At 45.4% G+C, this 24,791-nt stretch overlaps 1 protein-coding gene across 1 annotated transcript in view; it reads left to right on the top strand.

The window, feature by feature from the left end:
- The window catches only part of KIF1B (kinesin family member 1B), a 189,576-nt gene that overhangs the window by 155,656 nt on the left and 9,129 nt on the right, over window positions 1-24,791 (top strand). Inside the window, exons 49-52 of the mRNA XM_052653410.1 lie at window positions 19,937-20,012; window positions 20,716-20,895; window positions 22,418-22,483; window positions 23,328-23,446. Coding sequence (XP_052509370.1) covers window positions 19,937-20,012; window positions 20,716-20,895; window positions 22,418-22,483; window positions 23,328-23,446 — 441 coding nt within the window. The remainder of the gene's footprint in view (window positions 1-19,936; window positions 20,013-20,715; window positions 20,896-22,417; window positions 22,484-23,327; window positions 23,447-24,791) is intronic.

Genomic DNA, 24,791 nt, shown 5'->3' with positions numbered 1-24,791 from the left:
GGGACCACGTGGGAAGTTGTTACCCTAGTGTTGAGGGATGGGGATAGGGAATGGAGGCTTGGACTGAGAGCAGCAAACTCTGGGGAGAAAGGGTCAGATTCAGGACATGTTATCCTGTTAGAACTTGGAGTTTGCTGAGTGCCTGCATGTAGAGAAAGAAGGAAGGTAACTCCCGGGATGCATGCCTGAGCAAACAGGACAGACTTGCATTTCCCTAGGGTGAAGGAGAGAAGGCAATGGCTACCCACTCCAGTACTCTTGCCTGGAAAATCCCAGGGACAGGGGAGCCTGGTGGGCTGCAGTCCGTGGGGTCACTAAGAGTCGGACATGACTGAGTGACTTCCCTTTCACTTTTCACTTTCGTGCATTGGAGAAGGAAATGGCAACCCACTCCAGTGTTCTTGCCTGGAGAATCCCAGGGATGGGGAAGCCTGGTGGGCTGCCGTCTATGGGGTCGCACAGAGTCGGACACGACTGAAGCGACTTAGCAGCAGCAGCAGGGTGAAGGAGGCTAGAGGATAACGGCAGAGGGCAGTACTGCGTGGATGACTTGGCTGTGGCCTGTTCACTCTGAGACATCAGTGCTCCCACCTGCAAGTGTGCTCCCTGAGGCAGCTGACTGTACTCGCTGGATTCAGGGGGACAGGTTGGGCTGGAGACACATTTAGGAACTGTCACACGAAGGTGACAATAAAGGCAAGATGGACTTCCCTGGCAGTCCAGTGGTTAAGAATCTGCCTTGCAATGCAGGGGACAAGGATTCAGTTCCTGGTTGGGGAACTAAGGGCCTACATGCCATGAGGCAACTAAGCCCGGCACCGCAATAAAGAACCCACAAGCTGCAACTGAGATCTGCCAAGGCCAAAAATAAGTAAATCAATAAAGGCAAGAGATAAGGAGATCTGGGGAGCGAGAAGCTGGTGAGAATCAGGGCTCTGCAGCCTGGGGCAGTCAGTAGAGGGGACGACACCAAAGCGCAGGAGAAGTGGTCGTGAAGAGGGCATGGTATTTGGCAACCAAGTTAAGGAAGTGTGTGAAGATGGAGGAAGTGACAGCTGTGTCCGGTTCAGCTGACTGGTTAAAATAGAACTGAGCAATGACCACAGGTTTTGGCAACAAGGAGGAGGTTCTAAGAAGTTTGAGGCACCAGTGGAATGCCATCACTGCTTCCCAATTTCAGAGCCAACTGAGAAGGCAGAAGGGCGATCAAAATTTCACCTTCATTAGCATCAAAGCTACGATTGGAGAATGTCTGGGGGTTAATGGATTCCCTAATCCTGAATGTCAGGATTAGAGGGTGGGCAGCAGTGTGTCCTGAGCTTTAATGTGTACTAGGCTCCCGTGGGTCGTACTAAATGCAGATTTGGATTGAGGAGGCCTGGAGTGAGGCCTGAGACCCTGCATGTCTCATAAGCGTCCACGTCAGGTGAGAAGTTCCCTGATGGCAGCCGAGGTTCCCAGAGAGAGAAAATGGCTGGCTTGGCCATGCCAGGGGCTCCTTCCAAACTCAGGCAGTTTCATTTCTCTCTTGTGTGGGGCTGATGGAAGCAGGAATGATCCAGTATCAGAGTCACTTCACATGGGAGGAGAACTCACTGATGCCTCTGCTCGGGTGAGGTCTTTGGCAAGCAGACAGTCTTCTGAGTGGTGCCAAAGAGAGTCTAGCTGGAGTAGGTGCCAGGGAAAGTGGGAGGAGGGAAGGCTGAGTGAGGAGTACGGTGGGGAGAGGGGCAGGGGAGACATGGGGTTAGGGAGAAGTTTTTATTTTTATTCTGAAGCAAGGTGATAGACCAGCATGTGTGTCTGCTGATGGGGATGAATGAACTGGAAGGGAAACATGATGGGTAGCTTGAACCCCTGGATGTGGCTGGTGGGGTTGGAGCTGAGACAAGAGGGGAGGTCAGACCCAAGTCCTGTGGGGAGCAGCATGGTTTAAGTGTTAGGAGGTGATGCCAAGTTGTGGGCAGCCCCCAGACAGACAGCTAAGTGACAGAGCTGGAACGGGTTGTCCTGGTCACGGGTTTGTCCCTGGACTCATTGGTCAACTCTAGGCCATGTCTTCCTGAACTCCACCAGGCTTTTTGCTTAAACTGCTTTAGTTTTTATAAAGCGGGTTGTCCCCTGCACTTGGCCTCATACGGGGTCTCGTGGCTGCCACGGTGCTCACAAAGCTGACAGCACCAAGCATCAGGAGGGTCTGTGGAACTGTGTGTGTTCATTTAACGCATCACTCCCACATCTGATTTTTCTTGGCATTCCACTTTCAATTTTAGAAACTTCTGGTCTCTGCACAGTCCTAAATCTTTAGTTTTTCAGAGCACATCACATGCTTACATTATTGCTTTTAGAATATATCAGTTCAGTTTAGTCACTCAATTGTGTCCAACTCTTTGCAACCCCATGGACTACAGCACGCCAGGCTTCCCTGTCCATTACCAACACCCGGAGCTTGCTCAAACTCATGTCTATTGAATCAGTGATGCCATCCAACCATCTCATCCTCTGTTATTCCCTGCTCCTCCTGCCTTCAATCTTTCCCAGCATCAGGGTCTTTTCCAGTGAGTCAGTTCTTCACATCAGGTGGCCAAAGTATTGCAGCTTCAGCTTCAGCATCAGTCCTTCCAATGAATATTCAGGACTGATTTCCTTTAGGATTGACTGATTGAATCTTCTAGCAGTCCAAGGGACTCTCAAGAGTCTTCTCCAACAACACAGTTAAGAAGCATCAATTCTTCAGCGCTCAGCTTTCTTTATGGTCCAGCTCTCACATCCATACATGGCTAATGGAAAAACCATAGTTTTTACTAGACGGACCTTTGTTGGCAAAGTAATGTCTCTGCTTTTTAATATGCTGTCTAGCTTTGTCATAGCTTTTCTTCCAAGGAGCAAACGTCTTTTAATTTCATGGCTGCAGTCACCATCTGCAGTGATTTTCAAGCCCAAGAAAATACACTCTCCGAGTTTTTTCAAAAATCACACTTTCTTTCTACTTACTGTGTAAGCAAGCCATTTGATATCAGCTGTGGGGATTATACAGCAAGTGAGAGACCATATAATCAAATCCACCCCAACTAGTATGTAACTGACACACCGTCTTATGTAAGTAAGTCAAGCAAAGGATTTGACCTGGGGAGGTTTGCAGGAAAGGGTTGTTTCTGTAGAATTTCTGCTTAGACTTTGATTTGGGATTTGGGGAGTTAGGGCAAGGCAAAAAAAAAAAAAAAAAAAAAATTGATAAGATGAAAAGTGAGTTAACTTTAGCATTATAAGCCAAGAACTTGAGGGTTTTCTAAAAACTAAAGGTCAGCATGGAGCCATGACCCAGTCATCCTGGATCTACCCTCTTCATCTTAGGGGAGACTTGGCTTTCTCCCAGCCCTGCTGTCTTTAAACCAGTCTGCAATAGTTTTCCAACCATATTGGGAAGCAGTATTTTTTTTTTCCGCTGGTTGCTAGCACCTTAACAAAGACATGAGAGGCTGTGTAGCATATACCATTAATAACGGAAGAAAAACAGATTGGCAGTTTAATTCGATGTTTAACATGTTTGCCTAAAATGATGCTTCGCAGTAGTAGCTTGGGTGTGTCCAGATGTTTAGTCACATTGACTCAGCAAAATTTCTCCCTTGCTAAATCTCAGACTAGAGCAATCAATTTTTTTTTCCTGCAGCAAAATCTGATAGTAGGTTTTCTTTGTAACAGAGCCTCACAGAAAAAGGAAATAGTTGCAAAAAAGTTGAAAGTTGTGAGAGGCATAAAGGCCCTCTTGAAGAAAGCACTTACCATTGTGTTAAGTTCTGCCTTGTAAATTTATTACAAGTGCTGTTTTTCCCCAAAAATAGTGATTGAAAGTTCAATTTACCTTTCCACTTTAAGTCAACTACATGTCTGTAAAATACAGATACACCCAGTTTCTCTGTGACAGTATGTCTCTGTGAATTTGCTTAAGTATGGGTTGCTTATCTGATTAGGAAAGAGTGCTGGGCTCAGCTCTAGCAGACTTGGGTTAAAGTTCAGTTCTGCCACAAATTAGCTGAGAAAGTCAGCTTCCCTGAGCTGAGTTTCTTATTTCAAATTAGACAATATTAGTAATGGTACCTTGAAATCATACAGCACTGGAAACTCTCAAGGAATTTGCATGTTGGTTTCCAGTTGCTCAGTTGTGTCCAGCTCTGCAACCCCATGGACTGCAGCCCACCAGACTCCCGCGCTTCACTATTTCCTAGAGGTTGTTCAAACTCATGTCTGTTGAGTCAGTGATGCTATCTAACGATCTCATCCTCTGCCGACCCCTTCTCCCTTTGCCTTCAGTCTTTGCCAGTATCAGGGTCTTTTTCCAATGAGCTGACTCTTTGCATCAGGTGACTAAATTATTGGAGTTTCAGCTTCAGCATCAATCCTTCCAATGAACATTCAAGATTGATTTCCCTTAGGACTGACTGGTCAGATCTCCTTGCAGTCCAAGGGACTCTCAAGAGTCTTCTCCAGCACCACAGTTCAAAAGCATCAGTTCTTCGTTGCACAGCCTTCTTTATGGTCTAACTCTCACATCTGTACATGGCTACTGGAAAAACCACAGCTTTGACTACATGGATCTTGGTCAGCAAAGTGATATCTCTGCTTTTTAATATGCTGTCTAGGTTTGTCATAGCTTTCCTTCTAAGGAGCAAGCGTCTTTTAATTTCATGGCTACAGTCACTGTCCACCATGATTTTGGAGCCCAAGAAAATAAAGTCTGTCAGTGCTTCCACATTTCCCACTTCTGTTTGCCATACAGTGGTGGCACTTTCATAGACATTAGCTTACTCTGACACGAGGAAGAAGGCAGGACACACGGAAAGCGGTGCCCCGTGGTCAAGGGACTGTTAACCCCTAGATGATGGCAGGAGTTTGGGGAGGTTCCATTCTGTGTGCCCTTTATGAAGCTTCTCTGCATTTTCTGATTCTGGGTCTCTCTCATTTGCTACAAGGCTGAGGTGTCAAACGCAGTCTGTGGAAGAGGGTGGAGATCTCTGGAATAAAAAATACATAAACTAAATATAAGATATTTATATTTTAATATTTTTTCTCTTTATATTTTTTCTCTTAATTGAAAAATATATCAGATTATTTGAACTAGTAATTATTACATGTATTATTGGATTTACAATATATATTGATAAAAAATACATGACAGTAATAGAAAACAGGAGAGGGAGAAAATGGAGCTATATTGTAGCAAACATTCTATATTTATATCAAACTTTCAATATTAAGTTGAAGGACATTATAATAAAGATGCATATTATAATCCCTCAGTTCAGTTCAGTTCAGTCGCTCAGTCGTGTCCGACTCTTTGTGACCCCGTGAATCGCAGCACGCCAGGCCTCCCTGTCCATCACCATCTCCGGGAGTTCACTCAGACTCACGTCCATCGAGTCCGTGATCCCATCCAGCCATCTCATCCTCGGTCGTTCCCTTCTCCTCCTGCCCCCAATCCCTCCCAGAATCAGAGTCTTTTCCAGTGAGTCAACTCTTCGCATGAGGTGGCCAAAGTACTGGAGCTTCAGCTTTAGCATCATTCCTTCCAAAGAAATCCCAGGGTTGATCTCCTTTAGAATGGACTGGTTGGATCTCCTTGCAGTCCAAGGGACTCTCAAGAGTCTTCTCCAACACCACAGTTCAAAAGCATCAATTCTTCGGTGCTCAGCCTTCTTCACAGTCCAACTCTCACATCCATACATGGCCACTGGAAAAACCATAGCCTTGACTAGACAGACCTTAGTTGGCAAAGTAATGTCTCTGCTTTTGAATATATTATCTAGGTTGGTCATAACTTTTCTTCCAAGGAGTAAGCGTCTTTTAATTTCATGGCTGCAGTCACCATCTGCAGTGATTTTGGAGCCACCCCCCCCCCCCCCCCCGCAAAAAAAGTCTGACACTGTTTCCACTGTTTCCCCATCTATTTCCCATGAAGTGATGGGACCGGATGCCATGATCTTCGTTTTCTGAATGTTGAGCTTTAAGCCAACTTTTTCACTCTCCTCTTTCATTTTCATCAAGAGGCTTTTTAGTTCCTCTTCACTTTCTGCCATAATGGTGGTATCATCCACACATCTGAGGTTAAGGATATTTCTCCTGGCAATCTTGATTCCGGCTTGTGCTTCTTCCAACCCAGCGTTTCTCATGATGTACTCTGCATGGAAGCTAAATAAGCAGGGTGACAATATACAGCCTTGACGTACTCCTTTTCCTATTTGGAACCAGTCTGTTGTTCCATATCCAGTTCTAACTGTTGCTTCCTGACCTGCATACAGATATCTCAAGAGGCAGGTCAGGTGGTCTGGTATTCCCATCTCTTTCAGAATTTTCCACAGTTTATTGTGATCCACACAGTCAAAGGCTTTGGCATAGTCAATAAAGCAGAAATAGATGTTTCTCTGGAATGCTCTTGCTTTTTCCATGATCCAGCAGATGTTGGCAATTTGATCTCTGGTTCCTCTGCCTTTTCTAAAACCAGCTTGAACATCAGGGAGTTCGCGGTTCACGTATTCCTGAAGCCTGGCTTGGAGAATTTTGAGCATTACTTTACTAGCATGTGAGATGAGTGCAATTGTGTGGTAGTTTGAGCATTCTTTGGCATTGCCTTTCTTTGGAATTGGAATGAAAACTGACCTTTTCCAGTCCTGTGGCCACTGCTGAGTTTTCCAAATTTGCTGGCGTATTGAGTGCAGCACTTTCACAGCATCATCTTTCAGGATTTGAAACAGCTCAACTGGAATTCTATCACCTCCACTAGCTTTGTTCGTAGTGATGCTTTCTAAGGCCCACTTGACTTCACATTCCAAGATGTCTGGCTCTAGATTAGTGATCACATCATCATGATTATCTGGGTCGTGAAGATCTTTTTTGTACAGTTCTTCTGTGTATTCTTGCCACCTCTTCTTAATATCTTCTGCTTCTGTTAGGTCCATACCATTACTGTCCTTTATCAAGCCCATCTTTGCATGAAATGTTCCTTTGGTATCTCTAATTTTCTTGAAGAGATCTCTAGTCTTTCCCATTCTGTTGTTTTCCTCTATTTCTTTGCATTGATTGCTGAAGAAGGCTTTCTTGTCTCTTCTTGCTATTCTTTGGAACTCTGCATTCAGATGCTTGTATCTTTCCTTTTCTCCTTTGCTTTTCACCTCTCTTCTTTTCACAGCTATCTGTAAGGCCTCCCCAGACAGCCATTTTGCTTTTTTGCATTTCTTTTCCATGGGGATGGTCTTGATCCCTGTCTCCTGTACAATGTCACGAACCTCATTCCATAGTTCATCAGGCACTCTATCTATCAGATCTAGGCCCTTTAAAGCTATTTCTCACTTCCACTGTATAATCATAAGGGATTTGATTTAGGTCATACCTGAATGGTCTAGCAGTTTTCCCTATTTTCTTCAATTTGAGTCTGAATTTGGCAATAAGGAGTTCATGATCTGAGCCACAGTCAGCTCCTGGTCTTGTTTTTGTTGACTGTATAGAGCTTCTCCATCTTTGGGTGCAAAGAATATAATCAATCTGATTTTGGTGTTGACCATCTGGTGATGTCCATGTGTAGAGTCTTCTCCTGTGTTGTTGGAAGAGGGTGTTTGCTATGACCAGTGCATTTTCTTGACAAAACTCTATTAGTCTTTGCCCTGCTTCATTCTGCATTCCAAGGCCAAATTTGCCTGTTACTCCAGGTGTTTCTTGACTTCCTACCTTTGCATTCCAGTCCCCGATAATGAAAAGGACATCTTTTTTGGGTGTTAGTTCTAAAAGATCTTGTAGGTCTTCATAAAACCGTTCAACTTCAGTTTCTTCAGTGTTACTAGTTGGGGCATAGACTTGGATAACTGTGATATTGAATGGTTTGCCTTGGAGACGAACAGAGATCATTCTGTCGTTTTTGAGATTGCATCCAAGTACTGCATTTCGGACTCTTTTGTTGACCATGATGGCTACTCCATTTCTTCTGAGGGATTCCTGTAATCCCTAAACAACAACTTTTCATTCCAATCAGTCTTCATTTCAATACCAAAGAAGGGCAATGCCAAAGAATATTCAAACTACCGCACAATTACACTCATTTCATATGTTAACAAGGTAATGCTCAAAATCCTTCAAGCTAGGTAGGCTTCACAGTATGTGAACCGAGAGCTTCCAGACGTACAAGCTGGATTTTTAAAAGGCAGAGGAAACCAGAGATCAAATTGCCAACATCTGCTAGATTATAGAAAAAGCAAGAGAATGCCAGAAAAACATCGACTTCTGTTTCATTGACTAGCTAAAGCCTTTGACTTTCTTAAACAGATGGGAATACCAGACCACTTTACTTGTCTCCTGAGAGACCTGTATGCAGGGCATGAAGCAACAGTTAGAACAGGATGTGAAACAATGAACTGGTTCAAGATTGGGAAAGGGGTACATCAAGGCTGTGTATTGTCACCCTGGCTACTTAACTTATATGCAGAGTACATCAAGCAAGATCCAACCATATGTTGTCTACAAGAGACCCTTTAGATTCAAAGACACAAGTAGTTTGAAAAATTTACCACATAAGCAGTAATCACAGGAGAGCTTTAAAGGCTATGTTAACACCTGAAAAAACTGACTTTTAAGGCTTCCATGGTGTCTCAGTGGTAGTTAATCCACCTGCCAATGCAGGAGACATGGGTTTGCTACCTGGTCCAGGAAGACCCCACATGCCACGGAGCAACTAAACCTGCCCTCCACATCTACTGAGCCTGTGCTCGAGAGCCCAGGAGTGGCACCAAGAGAAGCCACTGCAATGAGAAACCCATACACCACAACTAGGGAACAGCCCTCACAGCAGTGAAGACCCAGCACAGCCAAAAAAAACAACTGACTTTAAGGCAAGAAATATGAGAAACAAAGAATATTTCATGTTGATAAGGGGGTTCAAAACTTCAGGAAGTTATAACCATTATAAACATATATGGATCTAGCTTTAGAAGCAATCTTACAGAAAATCTTACAGAACTTAAAGAGTTAAAATACATGGGGTAAAAAAAGGAAAAAAAAATACATGGGGTAAATCTTAACAGAAAAGAGAAATAGACAGCTGAAAATTCACAATTAAAATTCTCAACAAATTAGGACTAGAGAAATCCTTCAGTCTTATGGAAGGCAACTATAAAAAACCTAAACTAACATACTTAACAGTGAAAAACTGAATGCTTTCCCTCTAAGATGGGGAACAAGGCAAGTATGTTTCCTTTCACCACTTCAACACAGTACTTGAGACTGTAGCCACTACAACAGGCAAAGAAAAGAAAAGGTGTTCAGATATGACAGAAGTAAAATTGTGTTTATTAAAAGATGAGATGCTTGCAGATGACAGGGTCTCCAGATAGAAGATCAATGTACAAATATTAGTTGTGTTTCTTTGTATAAACAATCTGAAAATGAGATTAGAAAAATTTCATCCACAGTAAGAGCAAAAATCGTATTTGGAATACATCTAATGAAAGAAGCAAAGACTCTACACTCAGACTACAAAAACTGCTGAGGCAAAGAGTATCTAAATCAATGGAGATGGCAACTCTTCCAAATAATCTGTAGCTTCAGTACACTCTCTGTAAAATCCTAGGGGCATTTCGTGTAGAAATCAACAAACTGACTCTAAAGTTTATATGGAAGTGGCAAATGACCTAGAATTAAAACCTGTTAAGGTCATAAAAACAAGAAAAGACCAGAAAGTGTCATAACCCAGAGGAACTAAGGTGACATGCTGACATAATGTTCTGGAGGAAGCAGAACAGGAGAAATGCATTAGTCGGAAAATTGTATTTTCAAAAATACTTGTTTATTTGTCTGCTTGGGGTCTTAGTTGTGGGATGAAGGATCTTTAGTTGCAGCTTTTGGGCTCTAGCTCCCTGAGCAGGAATTGAACCTGGGCCTCCTGCATTGGGAGTGCCAAGTCTTAGTCACTGAACCACCAGGCCAGTCCCCAAATCGAACAAGGGAAGGGTCTGAATGGGTGTCTTCTTTTTGTATTTTAACTCACTGAAGATACATGAAAAAAAAAAGAAGATATATGAACAGTTAATAAGCACTTGAAAATGTCTTCAACCTTATTAGTCATTGCTGCTACTGCTAAGTCACTTCGGTCGTGTCCGACTGTGCGACCCCACAGAAGGCAGCCCACCAGGCTCCCCCGTCCCTGAGATTCTCCAGGCAAGAACACTGGAGTGGGTTGCCATTTCCTTCTCCAATGCATGAAAGTGAAAAGTGAAAGGGAAGTCGCTCAGTTGTGTCTGACTCTTCACGACCCCATGGACCGCAGCCTACCATGCTCCTTTGTCCATGGGATTTTCCAGGCAAGAATATTGGAGTGGGGTGCCATTGCCTTCTGCAAAAAGGGATATACTACTCTGTAAATACAATAACATGGATAAGTCTCAAAAACATTATGCTAAGTGAAAGAAACTAGTTACAAAGATTACATATTATTCCATATTTCTAAGAATAAGCAAAACCATATAGACATTGGAGAAGGCAATGGCACCCCACTCCAGTACTCTTGCCTGGAAAATCCCATGGATGGAGGAGCCTGGAAGGCTGCAGTCCATGGGGTCGCTGAGGGTCAGACGTGACTGAGCGACTTCCCTTTCACTTTTCACTTTCATGCATTGGAGAAGGGAATGGCAACCCACTCCAGTGTTCTTGCCTGGAGAATCTCAGGGACGGGGGAGCCTGGTGGGCTGCCGTCTACGGGGTCACACAGAGTTGGACACGACTGAAGTGACTTAGCAGCAGCAGCACACAGACATTAAGTAGATCACATGTTTCTGGGGCTGGGGAGGGAGCAGAGATGGACTACAAAGGCATTTTGGGGGTATTGGAACTTCTGGGGGTGATGGAAGTGTTCTCAAAAGGAGTGTGGTGATAGTTACACAACAGTGTAAATTAACTAAAAATCATCCAACTGTACATTTTTATAATGGATGAATTGGCTTGCCTATAAATTATACTTCAATAAATCTTTTTTTTTGAAGTACAGTACTATGAAGAAGTGATAATATCATTTCACAGTAGGTTGCCAATATGTCATTCAAGCCAGAACAAGTGTGAGAAATGAAAGTGATTTCTGTGAAAACTATGTAAGAAAACAGGTGTGAAAAAGGACTGTCCCAGACCGACTGGCTTGAATGGTGCCCCTTTTATAAAACTGTCATTCAGTAGCAACTGTTAGTGACCGTCTGTTATGTGCAGGGCATAGGAAGGTGATAGAAACACACTTTGGAATGAGACAGACATGGTCCCTGTCCCCTTGGATGAGAGGTACAGTGATGGAGATGGAAATGAAGGCAGGCTGCGGCAAGCACTGTTCCCACAGGCACATGGCGTCTAAGTCGTCCTGGGAAAAGAGAGGAACCTGTGAGCCAAGACTGCAAGGTGGCGGGAGGCAGCAAGGACAAGAGCAGGCCAAGCAGCAACTCAGGCCCTTCTCTGGAACCAGAAAGCAATTCAGTGTCTGGAACACAGCCTAAGAGAAGAGGACAGAAGGGAGTCCTTGTCTCACACTGTTGTGTATTGGGGCGGGGGGAGGGGGGGGGGCGGAAGATGGCAGTTCTTGCTTGAATTTGAAAGTAAAATTTATTACCTGGGCTGGAGATCTAGCAGAGAAAGGGCTGTGTTCACCTCCCTGGTTAGTGTGAAGGGCTTCCCTGGTGGTTCAGATGGTAAAGAATCTGCCTGCAGTACAGGAGACATGGGTCAGGAAGATCTTCTGGAGGAGGGCATGGCTACCCACTCTAGTATTCTTGCCTGGAGAATTTGATGCAGAGGGAGCTGGCGGCCTACAGTCCATGGGGTCTCAGAGAGTCGGTCATGACTGAGCAACTAAGTCGGTCACATTGGTCAGCCCTGCGGACCAAGCTCAGACTATGCGTATGTTCCAGACAATTGGGATCCTCTGGGGAGAAAAAAGCACTTTGAACAGAATGTACTGAGACTTCCCTGGTGGTCCCATGGCTAAGACCCTGCACTCCGAATGCAGGGAGCCCGGGTTCAACCCCTGGGTAGGGAAATAGATCCCACATGCCACAACTAAGAGTTTGCATGCCCCAGCTAAAGATCCTGTGTGCCGCAGTGAAGGCAGACGATCCTGTGTGCTGCAACTAAGGCCCAGTACAGCCAATAAGTGAAATTAAAAGGGAGAGGGATGCTGGTGCATCCTAAAGGGTGTAGAACTGAGGTAATGATCATGGGGAAAAAAAGGAGATGCCTGGAATGATGTGTTTGGATTGGAAAAACAGATGTTGTGAAATGCATGGGCGTGTCATTGCCAAGTGGGAATATTTTCTACAGCAAACAATTCAAGTAACAGACCACTTTCTCACCATATGGGTTTGATCTGTGAGAGCATGGCAAGAAGCTGCAAAAGTGTTTTCCTACCCCTCTCCCCAGAAGCTTTCACAAGAAAGCTGAGAGCAATTTTTTAATTCAGCCCTATTTTCCACTGTGGTTTTTCTCTCTCCTTTCTGAGACTTTCCTACCAAAGGGAGAAACTAAGACATGAGTTCTAAGTACCAGACACAAGTCCAGTGGGCTTCATTTAACCCTAGTGCTTCCTTGTGAGATCTTGTCAATCCTGCTTCACACATGAGGAAACTCTGAGATTTGATAATTTGCCCCAGTTGCACAGCTACAAAGAACTGGAACTGGAGCCAGCTAAGGTCAGAGTGCCACCAAACCCTATTGCTTTTCCTTCTCCAGCCAGCAGCCTCCAAGAAAGACATTTTGGATCATTCGAGAAGCTATCTGATCTGACTTCTGGGTCAACAGGCCCCCAGCCACTGAGGCTGTCTCCTGATTCCAGGTTTACTGAGCAGGACTTGGAGAGCATCCAGTCCATCCCACCAGGTAGTTCTAGTGCCTCACTGTGTGACTCAGCAAGTCTCGGCTCTCCAAACCCCAATTTCCTCCTTCCCTAAAATATGAGTTGGGCTAGATTGGTGGTTCTCACACTTGTTGATGTAAGGACAACTTTACACTCTCAAAAATTATTGAAGACACAACAAGCTCTTGTTTATGTAAGTTATGTCTATTATATTTACCATTAAAAAAAAAAACTTTGGAATAACAATTTTTCAAAAGAAAAGGAAATGTAGTGAGTTGAGCACTGCGTGTGTGCTCAGCTGTGTCTGACTCTTGTGACCCCCATGGACTGAATCCTGCCAGGCTCCTCTGTCCATGGGATTTCCCAGACAGAAATATTGGAGTGGGTTGCCATTCTCTTCGCCAGGAGATCTTCCCAACTCAGGGATCAAACCCCTGTCTCCTGCTGAGATGAGTGGTATTGTTTGACAGTTTATTTAAATCTAACGAACACCCTGCTTCATACAGCTTAAGACAGATGGATTCTCATATCTGTTTCTACATTTAATCTGGTCTGTGTTACATGTCTGGCTCTAGATTAGTGATCACATCATCATGATTATCTGGGTCGTGAAGATCTTTTTTGTACAGTTCTTCCATGTATTCTTGCCACCTCTTCTTAATATCTTCTGCTTCTGTTAGGTCCATACCATTACTGTCCTTTATCGAGCCCATCTTTGCATGAAATGTTCCTTTGGTATCTCTAATTTTCTTGAAGAGATCTCTAGTCTTTCCCATTCTGTTGTTTTCCTCTATTTCTTTGCATTGATTGCTGAAGAAGGCTTTCTTGTCTCTTCTTGCTATTCTTTGGAACTCTGCATTCAGATGCTTATATCTTTCCTTTTCCTTTGCTTTTCGTCTCTCTTCTTTTCACAGCTATTTGTAAGGCCTCCCCAGACAGCCATTTTGCTTTTTTGCATTTCTTTTCCATGGGGATGGTCTTGATCCCTGTCTCCTGTACAATGTCACGAACCTCATTCCATAGTTCATCAGGCACTCTATCTATCAGATCTAGGCCCTTTAAAGCTATTTCTCACTTCCACTGTATAATCATAAGGGATTTGATTTAGGTCATACCTGAATGGTCTAGCAGTTTTCCCTATTTTCTTCAATTTGAGTCTGAATTTGGCAATAAGGAGTTCATGATCTGAGCCACAGTCAGCTCCTGGTCTTGTTTTTGTTGACTGTATAGAGCTTCTCCATCTTTGGGTGCAAAGAATATAATCAATCTGATTTTGGTGTTGACCATCTGGTGATGTCCATGTGTAGAGTCTTCTCTTGTGTTGTTGGAAGAGGGTGTTTGCTATGACCAGTGCATTTTCTTGGCAAAACTCTATTAGTCTTTGCCCTGCTTCATTCCGCATTCCAAGGCCAAATTTGCCTGTTACTCCAGGTGTTTCTTGACTTCCTACCTTTGCATTCCAGTCCCCGATAATGAAAAGGACATCTTTTTTGGGTGTTAGTTCTAAAAGATCTTGTAGGTCTTCATAAAACCGTTCAACTTCAGTTTCTTCAGTGTTACTAGTTGGGGCATAGACTTGGATAACTGTGATATTGAATGGTTTGCCTTGGAGACGAACAGAGATCATTCTGTCGTTTTTGAGATTACATCCAAATGCTGCATTTCGGACTCTTTTGTTGACCATGATGGCTACTCCATTCCTTCTGAGGGATTTCTGCCCGCAGTAGTAGATATAATGGTCATCTGAGGTAAATTCACCCATTCCAGTCCATTTTAGTTCGCTGATTCCTAGAATGTCGATGTTCACCCTTGCCATCTCTTGTTTGACCACTTCCAATTTGCCTTGATTCATGGACCTGACATTCCAGGTTCCTATGCAATATTGCTCTTTACAGCATCGGATCTTCCTTCTATCACCAGTCACTTCCACAGCTGGGTTTTGCTTTGGGTCCATTCCTTCATTCTTTCTGGAGTTATTTCTCCACTGATCTCCAGTAGCATATTGGGCACCTAATGACCTGGGGAGTTCCTCTTTTGGTATCCTATCATTTTGCCTTTTCATACTGTTCATGGGGTCCTCAAGGCAAGAATACTGAAGTGGCTTGCCATCTTGGAATGTGAAGTCAGGTGGGCCTTAGAAAGCATCACTATGAACAAAGCTAGTGGAGGTGATAGAATTCCAGTTGAGCTGTTTCAAATCCTGAAAGATGATGCTGTGAAAGTGCTGCACTCAATACGCCAGCAAATTTGGAAAACTCAGCAGTGGCCACAGGACTGGAAAAGGTCAGTTTTCATTCCAATTCCAAAGAAAGGCAATGCCAAAGAATGCTCAAACTACCACACAATTGCACTCATCTCACATGCTAGTAAAGTAATGCTCAAAATTCTCCAAGCCAGGCTTCAGGAATACATGAACCATGAACTCCCTGATGTTCAAGCTGGTTTTAGAAAAGGCAGAGGAACCAGAGATCAAATTGCCAACATCTGCTGGATCATGGAAAAAGCAAGAGCATTCCAGAGAAACATCTATTTCTGCTTTATTGACTATGCCAAAGCCTTTGACTGTGTGGATCACAATAAACTGTGGAAAATTCTGAAAGAGATGGGAATACCAGACCACCTGACCTGCCTCTTGAGATATCTGTATGCAGGTCAGGAAGCAACAGTTAGAACTGGATATGGAACAACAGACTGGTTCCAAATAGGAAAAGGAGTACATCAAGGCTGTATATTGTCACCCTGCTTATTTAACTTCTATGCAGAGTACATCATGAGAAACACTGGACTGGAAGAAACACAAGCTGGAATCAAGATTGCCGGGAGAAATATCAATAATCTCAGATATGTGGATGACCCCACTGTTATGGCAGAAAGTGAAGAGGAACTAAAAAACCTCTTGATGAAAGTGAAAGAGGAGAGTGAAAAAGTTGGCTTAAAGCTCAACATTCAGAAAACGAAGATCATGGCATCCGGTCCCATCACTTCATGGGAAATAGATGGGGAAACAGTGGAAACAGTGTCAGACTTTTTTTGGGGGGGGCTCCAAAATCACTGCAGATGGTGACTGCAGCCATGAAATTAAAAGACGCTTACTCCTTGGAAGAAAAGTTATGACCAACCTAGATAATATATTCAAAAGCAGAGACATTACTTTGCCGACTAAGTTCCATCTAGTCAAGGCTATGGTTTTTCCTGTGGTCATGTACGGATGTGAGAGTTGGACTGTGAAGAAGGCTGAGCACCGAAGAATTGATGCTTTTGAACTGTGGTGTTGGAGAAGACTCTTGAGAGTCCCTTGGACTGCAAGGAGATCCAACCAGTCCATTCTGAAGGAGATCAACCCTGGGATTTCTTTGGAAGGAATGATGCTAAAGCTGAAGCTCCAGTACTTTGGCTACCTCATGCGAAGAGTTGACTCACTGGAAAAGACTCTGATGCTGGGAGGGATTGGGGGCAGGGGGAGAAGGGGACGACCGAGGATGAGATGGCTGGATGGCATCACGGACTCGATGGACATGAGTCTGAGTCAGCTCCGGGATATGGTGATGGACAGGGAGGCCTGTCGTGCTGCCATTCATGGGGTCGCAAAGAGTCAGACACGACTGAGTGACTGAACTGAACTGAACTGTGTTACATGTGATGCAGCCCCTAAGGAAACTCCACAGTACACTTGTGAGAGAAAGAGAATGAAGAAGGCAAATAATACCAGGAAATAGCTTTGTCCCCACTTCCCTGGAAAGGGTCTCAAAGACTTCCAGGGGTCCTGATCACTCTTTGAGAATTCTTTCCTCCAGCACTCAGAATCACCCGGGAGTCTTGACAAAATGCACATTTCTTGGCCTATCCCAGACCTGTGGCCTCAGAATTCACTTTGAACAAGCTCCCTGTGGGACTTCCATGGTGATCAATTTGTTAAGAATCTTCCTCCAATGCAGGGGATGCAGGTTCAATCCCTGGTTGGGAATTAAGAGGCCACACACACATCTAAGCCCGCAGCACGGCAACTAGAGAGAAGCCTGAATGCCGCAACAAAGATTTGATGAGTCAATAAACACCACTGGAGTTTGGGGACACTGGGCTGAAAGAGCTCCAAGATTCTGACCAGCTGGTTCATCTAAAGCTACCAAATCCCCCGTTTGGGTAGAAATGGGATTAAGGCTCAGGTCTCAGTGCAGGGCTCACTGTGGCAGTCAGCTTTCATGCTCTGGTTTGCCTGGCTTATCAGTTTATATCTCCCTAGTCACTTCCTTCCCATTCAGGGTAGCACTGAGGGCAGCTGGGCACCTTGGTTATAACTTTAAAATAAATACGAGGCTTGCTTACAGCGATATTCTGCACCCATAGAAGCAAGAAGGGACCCATGGACAGGGACTGCTCTTGCCCTCAGGAGGAAGTTCTGTGCTAAGCTTGGCTCCACCTAGACATCTGTGCCGTGAGTCAACCACAGTCCATGAATGTGCCTGCCAGGCAACAGGAGAGTAAAAAGAAAAGAAAAATTGTACACTAGGAAGTGTAATAAGGCATGGCCAGTGCAAAACAGGCAAATAAGGAAGCAACTCAAGGAAAAAAAAACTGATACAAAGAATGTTTCTAGTGGAGGAACCCTCATATAGAATAGGTACATACAAGATAAAGTGGGCTGTGATACCATTTTAAAATTTCAGAGTAAGATTCCACTATTGCATTAACAGAATTAACAGAAACATTGCATTAACAGAAACATTGTTTCTGTGATTTAACTAACACAGGACTTTCAATAGGCAAAAAAGGGCTACAGTGGGACCTCTGCTAAGGTGGAAGTTGTAACAGTATCTGTTAAAACCTATGTTACATATTAACTGGTGCAATTGGTGTCATGGAAATAGCCTTGAATGGGTCACAACTAGCGATTTACTGGCTGTGTGATTCTAGTAGTTAAGCAGCTGCTGAGCACTTACAATGTGCAAGGCACTGTTAGGTGATACCAAGCATCCACAGAAAACAGAACAAAACTCTAAAAGGTTCCCGAGGAGCTAAGCTTCCTTCACGGGCATCTGCACAGGAGGCGGCAGGTTTCAGGGCTGAGCGTGAAGACGCCTCGTGTACCAGGGACTGCGCACGTGGGAGATGGTATTTAATGCCCTGAACTGCCCATTCACCCTTATGTGGCTTCTCGACCTCCATGCCAGGCCCCATCGCAGCCCAGCAAGTACTTCCCCTCCTGCTCTCTGAGCCTGTTTCTTCACCTGTAAAAAGAGGCAACTCGTCTCCCCCACAGGGTCGTGGTGAGGAGCAACGTTTCTTGGCACTCGTCACATGTGTCTACAGACAAGAATACACCTCGGGGGACTTCCCTGGTGCTCCAGTGGCTAAGACTGCGGGGTCTGGGTTTGATGCCTGGTGGGGCAACTAAGATCCCCCCTGCCACAACTGAGAGTTCTTATGATGTAACTAGAACTAAAGATCCCTTAAGCAGCAACTAAGAGCCAGGCGCAGCCAAATAAATAAAAATTTAAAAAGGAAAGAATGCACCTTGTTATGCCCAATTCGCGAAATCTCCCAATGACCACCACGGAGCCGGTATCCGATTCAAAAGCAAGAGAGTTTTTATTACCAAGCTCGAGCTGGGGCTCCCACCGTTACCAACGCAGCAGCTAGGGAGAGGAGCCCCAAGTTTTGGGTTACACTGCTTATATAGGGAATATTCAGGTGAAAGGGTAACAAAAAGGGGTGTTCGGGCTGAAGGAGGGTCGTGTGTGGATCTCTGATTGTTTTTTTTTCACTTACAGGGTGAATCATTATTTCACAAAGGTAAATCATCACTTCCAAGGTAAATCACAAATCCTTGAACTTAAAGTCAGGAGGTTTATCCTAAGGGCTGATTGGCTTGTGCATAGCGGGGCAAGTTTAGGCAATATCCAAAGTCTGTCTGTTTGCCCAGTACCTTTGCAAAAATGGAATTCTTTTACAAGATGGAGTAGCTCAGGGCTCTACAACCTCGGGCCCTGTCCAGGGTGGAGCAATTCCACGCATAATCCCCAGAGTGTGCGCGGCGGGAGGGAGTGATGGACACTTGGACAACAGGCGTCCAAGTGCCCGCTGCACTGGAAAGGGTGGCCCGACGTGAGCCACCACTCTTCCGGACCGAGGCTCAGAGCAGAACTCAGGCCCTAAGGGTCCTTTGCCTGGGACCCGGGCCACGCCCCCGCGGGCGAGCAGGCGATGTCATCGATGTGCTCGGCGCTCTCCTGAACCAGCCCTAGGAGTGGGCGGGCCTACTTTCCTCAGGTGGTCTAACAGGCGCCGGGCCGGACCAATGAAGTGCCATCAAGACTCCGCCCCATCCTTCCGATTGGCCAGCGCTGGAAAGCCGCGGCCAGAGCCTCCCGGGGCGAGCCGGATCGGGACTCATCCCGGGTCGTCCTCGCCGTGCGCTCCCTGCACTTCGGGTCCGCTTGCTCCAGCCTGCTTTGCCGCCGCCGCCGTCGCCGCCATGGCCCAGTGAGTGACCCCGCGGGTGGCCAGGGAACTTTCTGGAGGCCGGCGCGGACACCGGAGCCGCCCCTGACGTCGCCTCGCCCCGGGGGTCTCCAGAGCCCGGCCTCGTGGCGCCCGGAGCCCGGGACCTCCGGAGAAGCGCCGGACCCCATGCCAGCCCCGCGGCTTCGCCTTTCCTGGGACCCAGCCCCTCTGCGCCTCGCGGTGACGCGGGCGGATCCCGTTCCTAGGAAAGGAGAGAGAGGAGGGGACAGGCGTGGCCGAGGGCAGCTCGGGCCCCTAGACGGCCCGCCTGCGGAGACGGAAGGTCTCGGACGCGTCATCACCAGCTCGACCGTAGCGCAGAAAAGACTTTGCCGTGAATCCCTTCCTTGTGCATGTGTCGTTGGTCCAGGAGAACTTGGGGACCCGCGAAGTGGTTGATGGGGGGTGGCCTGAAGGCTGCAACCCCGGGGTCTGAAGTGCAAAAGGAAGGAGTGGGCTAGACGAAATTTAAGACGAGTTGTTAATTGTATCAAAAGCTAGAAAACTTTTGAGTTGTGATGAATTAAGTGCAACTGACAAGTTTTCTTTGTTCCTCTTCCTCTCTTTCAGAGCTGACATTGCCCTGATTGGACTGGCTGTCATGGGCCAGAACTTAATTTTAAACATGAATGACCATGGCTTTGTGGTAAGTGGGGAGGGGCACACTCTTCCCTTAGGGGTCCTCGGTGCCTTAGCCTGAGTGCTGGGGACTGTTCTGATTTGAAAGATACCTTGTAACTTGGAATGTGGTTCTCTATGTGCTCTGTTGCTGCTTAACATTTTTGCAAGAGAGAGAAGCCCCACTTTACATGTGAGGGTGGGAGGGAGGGTGGGAGGGTGGGTGGGAGGGCCCACCCTACAGTCCTCTCAGGAAGGAGTCCTGCTGAATGGATCTGCCCATTCTGTAAGGTGGCCTTGAGTAAACCTGCCCATCTCCGGAGGAGGAGAAATTCCTCCGAAAGTGTAGATCTCTAACTTTATTGCCTAATAGGATCTGGAGAAAAGTTCGGGTGTGAGTACTAAACTGGCTTAGATACAAGGATTATCAGTGACATAAGGTAACAGTCTGGAACTAGCCAGTTCCCAGATTTAAGTCCTAACCAAATAGCGACAGGCTCTGGCCCAATATGTTACGGGCAGTTGACCTTTGCTTATATCCAGTCCTTTGCTTTTTTTTCCTATTATAATTAACTTTACGGTGATCCATCAGCACTTGGTTGGAGAAAAGTTAGAATCAGGGTCCTCCCTTCCCAAAACCTTGGGCTGTATAGAAACCCATTGTCCCTTGATCCTCAGTCTGAAGGTCTTCTGTGTCCTAGGTCTCCTAATCAGGCCCCTTGTCCTTCTAGGTCTGTGCTTTTAATAGGACAGTCTCCAAAGTTGATGACTTCTTAGCTAATGAGGCGAAGGGCACCAAGGTGCTTGGTGCTCACTCCTTGGAGGAAATGGTGTCCAAGCTGAAGAAGCCACGGCGGATCATCCTGCTTGTGAAGGCCGGTCAGGCCGTCGATGGTTTCATTGAGAAACTGGTGAGGCCGGCTGTCTCCTAGCTGCCGCTCATCTGGCAGGACTTCCTTTAGCTGTTTCGCTGCTTTTTGGTTAAGAACTTTTGTCCCTTTTCAGTTTCTAGGTGCAGTCAGCTCACTTCTGACAAAACTGCTGCTTTAATGACTCAGTGGTGGTTAACTTGATTGGCGCTAATTAAGTAACAGTATATTCTTGGGTGGCAATAATTCTTTGTATATAAAATTCTGAAGCAAGAGACATGTCAGTAAGAATTTATTATCAACCAGAATAGAAATATCAGTAATCTCAGTGAACTCTATCTTTGATGTTCAAAGAAAACTTCCAGTTCTGGGACTTCCCTAGAGGTCCAGTGGTTGAGACTCCACTATGCCTCTGTTAAAAAAGAAAAATGACCTAGAGAAGAAGAACGTTGTGATAAATGACACACCAGATTTTTTGTGTAGTAAGATGTCAGGCTACCCAGGATTAGTTCAGACAGAATGAACTGGAAAATTGCAGAGTACTCTTCAGTGTGTGCATGTGAGAGAGTCTGACTCTTAGGAAACCCCTGGACTGTAACCCACCAGGCTCCTCTGTCCATGGAATTCTCCAGGCAAGAATTTGAAGTGGGTAGCTATTCTCTTCTCCAGGGGATCTTCCTGACCTAGGGATCGAACCTGGGTCTTCTGCATTGGAGGCAGATTCTTTACCATCTGAGCCACCATGGAAGTCCACTCTTCAGCACAGGACAATATTAAGTAATGTAAACTGGAGCCTTGTCGGGGGAGGTTGAATAATGAATCTCCCTTGTGGGAGGAGACTGAACGATAAAGCCAGCTTAGTTGGTGAGCCATGGGAAGATATTCTCATTCAACGCCTGGTCTTTTCCTGCCATCTTCAAATGGTGGTGATCAAATCATTTATTCATATACCAAACCATTAGATATTCACTGGACCCACTTTCTGTTCCAGGCAGAGATTTTATAGATCTTTTAAAACTAATCCAATCTAGGAATATAAATCAGACACGTGGTACCCATTGGAAATAAAAAATTTTCCAAGTAGGATTTGTTTGTTGTAAAAATCTTAGTTAAAAAAATTATTTCAGTTGTGGAGAGTTCTGACTGGGTTTGCTTGCTAGCCCTAAGCTTTTAAATAGGGTTTCCCTGGCTTGGTGGCCAGACGGCAAAGAATCTGCCAGCAGTGTGCAAGACCTGGGTTCTATCTCTAGGTTGGGAAGATCCTCTAGAAAAGAAAATGGCAAACTTCTCCAGTATTCTTGCCTGGAGAATTCCATGTACAGAGGAGCCTGGTGGGCTACAGTCCAAGGGTTTGCAAAAGACTCAGACGTGACTGAGTGATTGACACTTTGACTTTCAACTCTAGCCTCAAAGAGGATTGTTGAAGATTAAACTTTATACACACACAGACACACACTTTCAGGCTGGGTTTATTTGGGGTAAATTCTTGTTTGTTTTAACTGGTCAAGGTATATTTATTTTTGTCTTTCATTTCTTTGCCTTAATGCTGGTGTCTGGTTAACAGGTACCTTTGCTAGACATTGGTGATATCATCATTGATGGAGGAAATTCTGAATATAGGGATACCATGGTGAGTGTTCCTCAGTCCACATTCTTCCAGGTTCTGGGAACATTTTAGAAAAACGTAGCAGCACTGCACATATAACGGAAGAGATGACCTGCTTCTGTGGTTCTGATTCTTTGGGGACTGGCCGTCAAGACATACCTGATGGATGAGGTTCTCACTGGTCACACATGTAACTCAGAAGGATGACTGCTGCTTAGACTCAGCAGGCTGGGCGTTTATGCCCATGTCCCTTTCTCTTCACCAATCCGTGATACATCATTGGGCCGTGTGGGTGAGGACCGCTGCTCTAATGGTTTCATGTGCTGGGAAAGTCCCGGTACAACCTAAGTGTCGAATGGCCGTAAGTCATGCTTGTACTAAACCACCTCTTCATTGAGTCTTATTGTACAAGTCTGTAAGGTGAGAATGTATGTTTGGCTTTATTATTTCCCTTTGGGTTGGTTTGGTTTAGTTGCTAAGTTGTGTCCTACTCTTGCAACTCCATGGACTGTAGCCTATCAGGCTCCTCTGTTCATGGGGATTCTCTAGGCAAGAATACTGGAGTTGGTTGCCAGTTCCTTCTCCAGGGGATCTTCCCGACCCAGGGATCAAACCTGGGTCTCCTGCATTGCAGGCAGATTCTTTACCAACTGAGCTACGAGGGAAGCCCTCCCTTTGGCTAGCTATCTTAAACGTCCGTGGATTGTTTTTTTTTAAGTTCCCAAACTGAGGGAATTAAATATCTTGAATGGCCAGGTTATTCTTGGATTCTTGGGTCACTGAACTCAAATGTGGGATGTCCATACCTGTTTCATATGGTGGGAGAAACTGATTTTAGGAAACATGATGAACTTTTTCTTTCCTGTAGAGACGGTGCCGAGACCTCAAGGATAAGGGCATCTTGTTCGTGGGGAGCGGAGTTAGTGGTGGAGAGGACGGGGCCCGCTATGGCCCGTCGCTTATGCCGGGAGGGAACAAGGAGGCCTGGTGAGTACCGTGGGCACCACCTGCGTGGACACAGGGAGCTGGACCTGGAGATGTGTGGGTGGAGGCCAGCCCTGCCACCCACTCTCCTCTGTGCAGTCTGAGTGATGGGAATGGGAGATGCTGGACATAGTCTTTTATGATTTGTTGCTTTGATGTAATGTGTGTGCCTGTTTCTCTTTTCCTTTTTTTCTCTGTTATTTCCTCCAGTACCGATAATGGAAGTTCTAAGTAGGCTTCAAGGGTTCAGAGGCTTTAAGAAGGCAGCTCAGATAATGCACTGTCTGGGCTTAGGAGTAAGATTTGCCTTTTCAGCTCAGATATGGTATAGTTAATAACTGGGAGTAATGGCAGTCAGATGGGGCCTCTTTCGTTCCCTGGAAACCAGGTGGAGTTTTTTCTTAACTAAGGAAGAAACGAGTTTTACGTTGCTCACTGTGCTGTGTGTAAGAGGACGGGTAGTTGGCTGGAAGGGAGGTGCTCTTGTGATGATGAAACAGGTGGGCTGTATGAGACACAGGGATTGGGGTGATAAGCCGGGTAGAGGATTAAAATGAAAAGATGCAAGTAATTAGTTATGTGTAACTTAGACTGAGGGAAACACCACTGCTGAGGCTGCAGAAAAGAGAAAGCCAGACAGAGGACAATAGATGGAGCAGAAGAGAAAGAAATAGAAAAGGAAGGATCCCTGTGAGGGAGACATGGACAGGTAATGTGCTTTTTTGAATGAATTTGGTTTCCATATATTGTAGACTTATATTAGGCAATAAAGTAAGGTGTGATCGGGGGACTTCCCGGGGAGTCTTACGGTTAAGACTCTGAGCTTCTATTGTAGGGTGCATGGGTTTAGTCCCTGATTGGGGAGCTAAGATCCCACATGCTTTGAGGCTTGGACAAAAAAAGTTTAAAAAAAAGAAGAATTTATTTAAAAAGGAGTGATCAAATCCAGTCCCCAGAGATGAGGGGTTTATTGGGGAAGATTATTCTTTTAACTACTCCCCTAATGATTAGTTAGTTAGTTCGTTCGCTCAGTCATGTCCCACTCTTTGCGACCCCATGGACTGCAGCACACCAGGCTTCCTGTCCATCACCAACTCCCGGAGCTTATTCACTCATGTCCATCGAGTCGGTGATGCCATTCAACCATCTCATCCTCTGTCCCCCCTTCTCCTCCTGCCTTCAGTCTTTCCCTAATGATTCTCTTCACTGTGTTAAAATCGAGAGGCAGAGGCCTTCCTACTTCTCAAAAGCTTAAAAAGATTTACCTTGGGTACTGCCCAGTGAGGGCTGTTAGAATTGCAGACAGTACCCACGAAAGTGCTATACAGACATTCATGAGTGCTCCAGT

Source organism: Budorcas taxicolor, chromosome 16 (assembly GCF_023091745.1).
Source record: "Budorcas taxicolor isolate Tak-1 chromosome 16, Takin1.1, whole genome shotgun sequence".
NCBI classification, from domain to species: domain Eukaryota; kingdom Metazoa; phylum Chordata; class Mammalia; order Artiodactyla; family Bovidae; genus Budorcas; species Budorcas taxicolor.
The sequence above is the reverse complement of the archived record's forward strand: the minus strand, read 5'-3'. Positions and strand labels throughout refer to the sequence as shown.